At 39.5% G+C, this 11235-nt stretch overlaps 1 protein-coding gene across 1 annotated transcript in view; it reads left to right on the top strand.

Moving 5' to 3' along the window:
* Positions 1-4830: 4830 nt before the first annotated feature.
* RGS20 (regulator of G protein signaling 20) overlaps positions 4831-11235 on the top strand; it is a 39194-nt gene continuing 32789 nt past the window's right edge. Inside the window, exon 1 of the mRNA XM_071554532.1 lies at positions 4831-5151. Coding sequence (XP_071410633.1) covers positions 5029-5151 — 123 coding nt within the window. The 5' untranslated portion in view covers positions 4831-5028. The remainder of the gene's footprint in view (positions 5152-11235) is intronic.

Genomic DNA, 11235 nt, shown 5'->3' with positions numbered 1-11235 from the left:
GTCCACAATGATACTTCTGCCCAAACCCCAAAGTGTCCCATCACTGAAAACATGGACGACTTTGTGTGTTCTCTTACCTAGGCCAGGTATGGTATTCTTCCACCTTCGCCCTTCCAAGCTCGGTCCAACACTTTTTCTCAGAGTTTAAGTAAACACTTGGAAATTGGATCAGCACCTCTTAATGTCCATTTCCAGCATGCCAGTGTTGATACATAAAGAGAGTTACTTCCCAGCATGTGTCCCTTTGTCTAGGAGGGTAATGTCCTGAATGTTAGCTTGGGCATGCAAAAACACTTCTTCTGCTGGGAATCACCTATTTCAAGGAGATTATCCAAAACACTGGATTGTATCCTACCTTACACAGCATATTTCTCCCACCCCTTTGGCACAATTCTGGCTTAACTCAAGCACCAGTACCAGAGTACTCTGTATGAACCTGTATGCACAGGATTGTGGTTCTCCTAGTCCCTACTTCCAGTATAGTTTCAGTATTTTAATAGTAAGCAGAGAATAATAAACTCATGGTTTCAGTTTGGTGCCCAATGTAATGTCTTATTTGGAGCATGCATTAGGTCATCAGTGGTCATCCTTTTTTATAGCAGACTATTTTTTGCTTAATTCTACCACCTTGTGTGTATCATCCGTTCAGCCTGGAATCTGGCTAAAAGAGGATGGATTGTTATTTGCAGTCAAAATTTTGATACCACAGAAACATAATGAGTTGTTTATAGAAAAGAAATTTGAAAAGCTGTGATTTGGCATGTTGACTTTGTCACAAATGACAGACTCTGACTACTATTCATTTCCCAGACGGTTGAGAGCCTACAGTAAAAAATATTTTCCTGTAACTTTTCTCTAACCTTGGTGATAGCGAAAAACACTTTGAAATAAATAACTGCTAAGAAGCTTTTTATCTTTTTAGCAGCAAAGATGTTAATGACAACATTGGAGGCAAGCTGGGCTTGTTTGTGTAAAATAAGCCATTTATACAGTCTTGAGTTCATAGTTACACTTTCTAATTTCCATATTAATGACTGGGTGAAATCTTGGGTGGAGCTTTCCTTTTGGTTTGAAATTTGAGTAGTGGTTTCCTGACTTCACCCGTCAGGTGGTCTTGAAGTGTCTTCATCACTGTTGGACTTATGCCTTTACTTTGTTCAATGACATGACCTGTCAAACTTGTAAAATCTTGGCTTTAACGCTACAAAATCTTAGCTCTGGACTCTCATACCTGTTTCAGATGTCTAAGTGTACTTAATTTGTGGCTTAAGAGTCTATTGTGTTGGACTTTGGTCCACTGAGCAGCACAGAACTACTTTGGTAAAAGGACAGAACATGTCTTGAGTAACTCAGCTCATTTTCTTCTCTTAGCAGAATTAGGCACTTTAACTGTTTTAGGCCTTGTTCTCCTTTCATTTGGAGTGAGGCATAATGTCTGAAAGTATGCAGCTACTGAATTAATAGGAAGAGAAAGGCAAAGAGAGGAAAAATAATTGTTAATAGTAATTACTTTTTTTTAACAGAAGTTCCAGGGGGTATTTAAAGATTATGAAGCAGTAAGCGTGACATCTGTGCCAGGCAAGGTAATAATAGAATTTCTGTCAGAGGAATCAAATTGGTGAACCCAATATGCCGTGTTAAAGAATGCAAACAATACATTGTTCCTGAATTTACCTGCATAGAAATATAGTTAATTTACATATTCTTCTGTGCCATGAAAGGGAATAAAAGCAAAACAATAACAAAAATGTCACTATAGCTCTGTAAGGGACAGTCATGTCTCACAACTCTGCAGGAGTTCTTCAAGGTACATACAGGTAGATTCCATCCAACAACTCTCCTGGGTTAAAAGGAATTGATTCATAAGTCAATACATGCAACAGAGGGTAGGAGGAAAATGTCAGCTTTCACAACACAGAAGAGTTTCCAACAGAGTGGACAAAGCATCTGACTGGAGTCTGTTCTGTTAAGGACACTCAGAAATGTTCGAGCAAGGAGGTAAATAATGTAGTGAAGACTTTGCTGATTACAGCCTTACTCCTTTGACAAGTGTGCAGTGAAATTGCGAACCACCTTGCCAGAGGGTGGTGGGTAAACTGCAGATTCACATGTACTCTTATCCCTCATCTGTCAAACTCTTGGGCACATCTGAAAATTTTCACTCAATGTGAGGCCCATGAGGCATTCACTGTGTTAAGGAACTTCATTGCATTGCAAGGGTAGGCTTTGAGAAAGAAAAACATTGTATAGTCCTTATAGGAGCCTGTCTCATGTGTGCATGTCATCACTATGACAGCAAGAGGCAATTCTCAGCAACCAGTACAAACCCATTCTGTGTCATCAGCCTTGGACAGCACTTCATGGCACCTTATTCATGCTGGTTGATTCTCTGGATCTTGCTAATGGTAATGACTGTAAAAGTGCTGTGCTATTTTTTGGCAAGCATCTATCCTTTAGGTATGCAAAACAATTCTCATTTTGCTATTTTTGGTCACATCAATGCTTGTCCATTAACTCCTGGCAGCGCAACTTCACTTGAAGTTGCTATATTTGGATGGCTTTATTGATGTGTGAAACAGAGTGGAAAGCATGTCAGCATGCAGGAAGAAAAGGCATCAGTTGCCTAGATGACAAAGAATAAAAATGCTCAATAGTTTAATACTGAAAAATTAGTCGAGTCACCTTCACAGTAAGACTACAGGCAGCTGGATCATGAGAGTATTTTTCTGTTCTCCTTTGCCTCTTGTATTAAGTAGGATGTATCATTGTCTATCACATATTCTGCAAATTACGAAAGTGTTATGCACACCTGCCATTTAACCTTTCAGTATTCCATACATCACCTGGCTGTCTCCTGCATGTCAGTACAAGTATTTAACATGTATTAAAGAAAATTCTTAGAAAATTTATCCAAGCAAAACATATTTATTAGGTCAGAAAAAGGTAACATGCTTCTCTAATTCTCAAAATATTAAAGAGGGGTTTTTTTCTCTCCTATCTAATTGTGGAGGGTTGTCATGATTGGCCCACTGTGAACTGGATTTTCACTACTTTGTCTGTCTTTGTTTTCTTGTCTTACTTTATCTTCATTTTATTGTCTCTATCATGACGGAAGAACATTATTTTGTGAGTATCTTTCTTAACAAGTAAATCCTGCTTCCTGCAACCAATGTAGACTTATATGACTTCACAGAACTTGGATCATGTTTTCTTTAAAATTAATCAGATCCTGGCCCAAAGGATCTGGCCAAGCTAATATTCCACAATTGTGCCTGTGTTGTAGCAGGCATTCTTCCGATTGATCCACCACCTCTGGAAATTAAGATTTACATGCTCACTGAAGGAACCACAGGTATCTTATTCTCAACAGGAGTGATGGTTTTGAAAGAAAAATAAACTAACATTTTATTGTAATAGATACACCTTATATCTTTTTTCCCCTGGTAGAATGGAACAATGATGTATTATCAGAAAACTGGAAGTGAAGTATCATGCAGAAACAGGAACAGAAAGGCCAGTGCCTTGAGCAATAATGTATCTGCAGTTAAAATAGTAGATGATATTATTTTAGGAAGTAGGGACAATTGTCTCAGTCTCATGAACATGCACCTCTGTATTGAAAGCTAAGTGGTCTCAGTCTCCAGCCCTTCTTTGCAGCCAACAGCATCTTCTCCTCTCACCATCAGTCTCTTCTGCTTTGTCCCAGCAGCTTTTGTCTGTATAAAGGGGTCCACACCGGGATGTGCAGAAGGAGTGCTCTTCTCTGGAAAATTGCTGCAGTACCAGGTGAAATTAAGCCCACTTCTATGTAAAAAAAAAAAAAAAAAAAAAAAAAAAGTCATAGATCTTCATCCTCTTTCTCTCAACAAAAGGCAAGGTCAGAGCAGTAGCTTTATGGAGAAAAAAACCATCATGCTGAGCTACCCAGTGCTGCTGACAAAAAGCCTGGCTAGAGGACAGAAAGAAAAAAAAAAAAAGAAAAAGTTGGTTTCCTAGACCTCATCAGCAACTCTACCAAAGTCAGACTTATTAGCAGAGCTTATTCCACAGCTTTCTTGCTGTACAATGACTTCTAGTGCAATTCAGCTTGTCAAGCTTCATTGTTCATAGCTTTCCTCCTCAGCACTTACTGGATTTCTCTGAAAAAAGTCAGAGGTGTGACCAAAGCAGCTCTTCTCACAAGAGATGCTATGGGGGTGGATGGCATTATATCTACCTTGTATCTATAGCTCTGAATTGTCAAAAACTTGAACTCTTAGCAGAAAAACATGTTGGGCTAGAAGTATTTTTCAACTTGAAAAAAGATGTAAGCACTAGCAAGTAAACGTTGGCAAAGGGAAGGCAAAAGGATGGCAGCCCTCTATATAGCTGGGAGAAATAATCTATTAATAATCCACCTGGAGCCTTAGTCTTTATATTTAGTTTGACTCTATCCTCAGACATGGATGTGGCTCATGTGCTGTTTTCACTGGCACTGGAAGGATTACCAGCAGACCATCTGTTCAGTCAGTGAGGAAAAAGCTGTGACTGACAGGTGCCACTGACCTAAGACAGACATCTCCATTTGGTGCCTCCTGCAGAGTATGAGTATGCGTGCTGAGTTGCTGCTTCCTTCAAGTTGTAAATCAAATACATTCATTCTGAGGTGATAAAATGTGTCTCAAATTGTTACAGCTTGTTTCTCTGACAACAACTATGTGCCTGTCTTTCTCCTTTTCAACTTCCTAAAACCTATAAAGTTGTAAATCTAATCTCTAAGCTGGCACATGCTAAGGGGATGAGACACTGCAGATATCTGAGGGCAGATAATCCTGTTTTTCTCTAGAGCCGTGGAGGCTGCAAGAAGAACTGGTAAGCTGCAAGAGGCCCTGACATTTGTCCATCAGTGTAAAGACAAACAATCTTTATGTTGTTGTCATTCAGCCCAATGTCTGGGATTTGGTTTAGTTTCATCATTAAATAGAAGTGGTGCTTCTCCAAGGAAGATTATTGAAAAGTTTGATTCAGGAACAGCCTTTGTGTTTCTCCATGTGGAGGCAAGTTTTGCTCTACTTCAGGACTCACAACTACCATGCAGACAACTGTCAAGCAAAGGAGACCCTACAAAATGAAGATGAAATGGAGATTAAAGCGGCACAGTGGATTTTCAAGGTAAGAACAAATGCAGGGTTATCCAAATGTCCCGAAGGAGCAGGTGAAGTGATATACCTGGAAAGAAGGAGAAAGAAAGTGTTAATGTCATGAATAACAGACATAGATTCTTTATCACCAAGACATTCATGTAGTTTTACTTTATTCCTGAGCCTCATCCTCTACCCTCTGTTCCTCAGTGTGTAGCAACGACAGTGAAAACAGAGGTGGTGATCTGCCTTCCTGTTAAGTGCCTACTTTTAAAGAACATGTTAAACACATCCATCTAACTCATAAAAATGATCATACTTTGTGAAGCTAATCTGTTGTTAAAGGGGTGAGGGAAAATGTGTTGCTTCATGGTGTTTAGACAGTGAAGAGGTCTGCATTCTTTTCTGATGCTATGTCTGTTGATTTTTATTGGTAGTCAACAAAACAAGATATGCCAAAGAAATTAAACACAGCATAATACTAAAATCTATTAGGGTGTTACAGTAAATCCTCTTTGGCGAATATGTAGGGATAAAGTGTTTTCTTTAGTTAAAAAGATAAATTCATTGGTTTGTCAAAAGCCTGAAAGCTGCCTGAGGGGTGAGTGGATATTATTTATGGTGAGAAGCAGGTGCAAGAAACTGTATCTGATTAAAACTTTGGTGCACTCTTGGAACCATGAAGCTTGGCTTTTTTTCAGACTTAAAACTAGTAGAAAGGGGCTAAGGAAGTCAGTTAGTGTTGTTGGCAGGGTTGGTGAAAGGCAAGAAAGGGAAAACCATGCTCCATTCCCCATCTGCCCTACAGAGATTCAAGGTAAAGCTAGAATTGTCTTCTCCATCCCATCTCCTTAGCCAGTGCATGCCCATTTCCAGAAGGCCATTTCATTTGAATTATAGGCATGCACTTGTCCTAAATGTCTTTCATTGTTGTTGCTAAGAAAAAATGGTCAGCCTGCTTTTCTGCTATCAGGAAACTTTCTGATAACAAAGTACACTCCTTTCAGAATTTCATGTCATTCTGTCTCATTAAGTGTCCATTTAAACACAAGGGTCTGGGGTTTTCTTGGTTGTCTTGAAGGCAAAGGGATTTTCTTCAGAGCCACAATGGCTCCTGAATTTAACCCTCGTCAGTCATAGTTTCTGAAACCTCTATACTGAGTTCTTCACAGCTCATGTCCCCAGTCATTTCTCTTTTACCCATCCGTTAATTCATCCCTGGTGAATTGTTTCCTTCAGCTTATGATTGCATTTATGGATATCACCTGATATTGTAGTTTGTTGCTGAGTGTCTGAGAATATTTTTCACTGGAGTGGGTGAGGGACCTCTCAGAGGACAACTTATTACACCTCTGTTTGGCAAAAGGATTTATCTACAGAGGGACTGAAATGCCACAAAAGGTTCAGAACATCTACTTTAACAGTGTTTTGACAGTGCTGCCAGCTTCTCTTCTCCTGCTATCTGTCCCATTTACTTTGTTCAGTTCTTTTGTTTCTAAATACTGCAGCTCTGCTGGTGTGGCTCTCATCTCTGGAAGCAGGGACAGTCTGCCAGGACTGCCCAGGAGATGCTCTGTAACCACGTCTTGAGCTCAGATCAGTTAAGTTGCTGTCATGTGGGAAGCTACATGCTCTGGGGGAACATGTCTCCGAAACTTCATAAACCATATCAGCAAATGATCTTTCACATATGAAGTAAGCAATGTTACCAGTAGTTTATGAGTCTACAAGGATTGTGTTAGTGATCAGAAGTTAGAAAACTTACCTATCTAGAAATGTGTACAGCTCTAAGGCTGGGGAACTAAAATAAATGGCAGACTTTACTTAACATAGGAAAGAAATGCCTTTCTTTTTTACTGATAGGGAAACAGTGCACAAAGGGTTTACATGATTTCCTAGTATATTTAGGAAATCAACTCAAAGTTTGTAATGTTCAAGACTAGTTTTTCACTTACACTTCCAGAATAGATGAGATCATATTAAAACTTTTTTTTCTTGTCAAATTGAAGTATATAAACAGTTCAGACTCTTTCTGGTAGAAAATTTCTATGTGTGACACTGGTTGCTATAGACAGACCTGTAATTTGTGTGACTGACAGTGTCCTTGATCAGACTGATTCCACAGTCCTCATTAATTCCCATGTTTCCTTTCACTTTATATGAGATTTGGAATGTGAGTGGTGACTGCTTCTGAGAGGAAGCTGGCATCTAATTCAACATACCAAAGAGTAAAAAAGTCAAAATATATAATAAATTGTTCTTTTAAAAAACGTTTAGCAGAACAGCTGAGCTAAGTTCATTTATTCTTGAATGTGCTTTCAAAGAGAAACTGAATTACCAGTGAAATGTTTTTGAAAGGTGGTAGGCAGAGCTTAAAGGTCTCTTAAATACTCTTCACGACATTTACGAGTTGTTTGTTTCTAATCTCCATTTGCGTTGCTTAAAAAGCCTTTCCCTCTGATACATTTGCATCCTGATTTATAGAAGTGTGAAAAAGCAAAAGTGAACAAAATGTTTTTTACCAGTCTCAATACAAAGATGCTAGAACTTTCTTAGCCCAGAGCTAACACAGACACACCTTGTGTGTTCCCAATGAGCTTTTGGCAAGTTAACAAAATAAACACCCCAGAAACATTACACAGCACAAGGAAACTGTGCAAGGTTTCAAATGTGTCACAGTTTTCTCCTGTTGACAAAATTTGGCCAAAGTCCCGTTCCACAGAGCTCACTGATACCACTTCTTTAGAAGGGGAGGAGAATGTTCTGTGCAGAGTTGCCACATTTTAGTTCATGTCCAGATTACACCTGGATAAAAGCTGTTTCACTGCTATAACATAGTTATGATTTCTAAGCTTACAGACTCCACATTTGGCTGTGTTTACAAGAACAATACACCTATAGACAGTAAGTGACTGTGCAAGTGCAGGTAGGACAGCAGTGTTGGGTTCTGAGGCACTAAGTGTTAATGGTCCTGACCAGTCTCAGATGAGGCCCCCACACTCAGCCATGGACCCAGCAACTCTGCTTAAGTTTAGCCCTTAGGGCCTGGTCTCTTGAGCTGGTCTGAAGGAGTGATAGTCTCTGGTCAAGGGAGAGCCATGTGGTGGAGCCACCTGACTGAACCCTTAACCCTCACCCAGGACTGACTTTCTGTCTTGATCTTGGCTCTTTCCTGTCAGTGTGGCCTTGCCTAGTAGTTGTGGGATCTAATCTGAGGAGTTTAATTCCACCTTGCTGTGATACTGCCTTACGATCTGGATGTTTCTTGGATTGTGCCTGTGTCTGTCCAGTTAACCTTGCTCAAGTATGATACTCTCTTATCATCTGGATGTTTCTTGGATTGGCCTTGTCTCTGTCCAGTTCACCTTGCTCAAGTACTGCGATATGGGATGTAGGATCCCCTTGCTTTCATCTCACGTTCCCTGGGAGAGTAGCCCAGTTCTTGCTGGGAGTTCAAGCAGAGTCCTGTTGAGATTTACCTCATTTGTAAGGGCTTTCTTTCCCCCTTAAAGCATAGAGCAGAGAGGTGAAGAAAAGCATAAAGATGTGTGCCAAGGAGAGGCAGAGAGCAAGTATTAAGCCTCCTTAAATGATAACCTGTAGGCTGAGGCATAGTGATGGTTATATCAGCATGGCCTTTCTGCTTGCCAAGTCAAATTCTGTGTGGGAGGCCAGGAAGAAATAGAAATGTCCATGAGCATGCTGTCTGAAGGAGCAGCCCAAGGGAAGGATGGCATCCTTTTTCCTTCATCTAGCTAATATCAGGTGTGCAGGAATCCTTTTGGTCTGGAGATGTCAAACATTATTCTACGAACTGCTTTTAATGTGGAAGTCACTCATGACCATGCATAGCTCATCTAAATTATTCAGCAATAGCTATGAATCATGATTTCTTTGATAAAATAGAAATCTATTCACAAACAACTCCAGGAAAGTCAAAAATCCTAAAAGATGTTATTTTCAAAGGAAGATATGCTAGTTCAATGATTGGACTGCCTTGCTAAGTATTCTAGTATCCTCAGGTGATTAGTGCTGTCAGTCATTAATTGCTATTACTCTTAACAGTCCCTCTGAAGTCAGATATTGTCTTTATGTTTTGTAAGAGTAGAAGTCCTGGTACTAGTAAATATACTCACCCCCTTTACTCAGTATAATCCTTACCAATACATTTTCATGTTAGGATTGTTTATTTGGTGAAGTCTGTTTTTCATACATAATCATGGTAGCACTTGTATGTCTGAAAGCTTGTGATTCTGTCATAGGGTATTACAAACAAACCAAGCAGTAACTTTATAACTAAAGCACATTCCTTCTGTTCTTTTGAACAGGTGCTGTGCATAGTTAAATGGCTGAAGCATAGTTTAACAGTCACATTTTATTTCATTCTTATGTTTGAGAGGGGCAGGGGATGCCAATTGTATGTCTGTAGATTGAACCACTTGGCAGTTAGCTTTCTTTATCTATGCCAAAATAGTTATTCTTGCAAAGCAGATGTAAAATTAGAGACATATTTGATGCTCTGTTTTGTTGAGGAGTGGTACTTCAAAGGGAGACAAAATCCTGGGAGAGAAATAGAAGTATTACAGAGCATTTAAAACCACCAAATTGTGAAAAACTAGTCTTATTGACAAGTTCTTTGATGCTACAGTATACTTCTCAGTAAAAAGTGGGTATTTTGCTGAATAGGTATAGATTAATATAAAATGGAATCATATACACTTAGCTTTAAAGATAAGCAAAATTATTTATAGGACTAGCTGGAGAACATTATCTTTGTGATCTTCTATGGTGGTTAATTTTGTTTTCTTAACATGTATCCAAAGGTATATACTGTCCCTGAAGTGTTTTCACTAGTTATGAAAAGGCTGCTCTTGCACATTGTTGCAGACTGTATCAATCCTTTTGAGACCTGCAGTGTTGTCTTGGTTTCAACTGGGATAAAAACGTTTTTCCAAGTAGCTGATACAGAGCTGTGTTTTGGATTCAGTATGAGACATGTTAATAACATGCTGAAATTTTAGTTGTTGCTAAGCAGTGCCTGGCTTAAGTCAAGGACTTTTCAATTTCCCATGCTTTGTTAGTGAGCAGATGCACAAGAAACTGGGGGGGTACCATGCCCAGGACAGCTGACCTGAATTGGCCAAAAGGATATTCCATACCATAGGGTGTCATGCCCAGTATATAAATTGGGGACAGCTGGCCAGGAGAGGCTGATTCAGCTCTGTGGGTCCTGCTGGGAGCAATGGAGAAGCACAATGTGCTGTGAATGGGTCTCCCTTTAGCAGACCTAGCCCTGAAAGACATGCTCTAAGCCATTGGCTTATCTAGTCTCAGAGGATAGGACTCATTTTCACCGCTTGCTTGCTACCCCTGGGCAGCCTTGCAGAGACCTTTAATGTTGGGTTTGGAGTTTTCTTCTTCTCATATTTCCTCTACCTGTCACCAGGGGCATATAAAACTCCTTTAAAACCAGCATGTTTTAATCTTTAGCCTTATACATGAAAGCAAGAACAGATGAATGTGCCTTACACAGGAATTATTCTATTAGACAGAAAAAGATGTGTGCTTTTTTACTGAGGGGGCGGTGTAGCAGTGGGAGAGGTTGCCCAGAGAGGTTGTGAAGTCTCCATCTTCAGAGGTATTCAAACGCTGCTCAGCACAAATCTAAAAAGCCTGAAGAAGAGGAGGCAGGACCCGACAATGTGCAAAGGTCCCTTCCAATCTCAACTATTCTCTGAAACAAAGAGCTTTTCAAAGAATCTTTCTTTTTCAACTGTTCTGTAATTATATGGCATAATAATATTTTTACTTCATACAAAATTTTGGTTTGCACCCAGAAACACTGTTCAGAGACTAGCTGGCTATATTGCCCAGCACTGTCTATGAGCCAGTAATGGCACATAGACAGCAATCAGAGGGCATTCCTTTGTAAAAGTTGTCAAAATAATAATGTACTGCACGTTAATGGGTGGATTATTTGCATATTAATCGTGTGCAAATTTTCTAGTCTTCAGAGATAATTTGTACTAATTTGCAATCATGCATTTTTCCAATTTAGAGTTTTACTTATTTTACTATTGAAATAGTCCTAAAGCTTCCTTTTCAGGTATGGACC

The sequence above is a fragment of the Pithys albifrons genome, chromosome 4 (assembly GCF_047495875.1).
Source record: "Pithys albifrons albifrons isolate INPA30051 chromosome 4, PitAlb_v1, whole genome shotgun sequence".
Lineage (NCBI taxonomy): Eukaryota > Metazoa > Chordata > Aves > Passeriformes > Thamnophilidae > Pithys > Pithys albifrons.
This window is presented reverse-complemented; position numbering and strand designations above follow the sequence as displayed.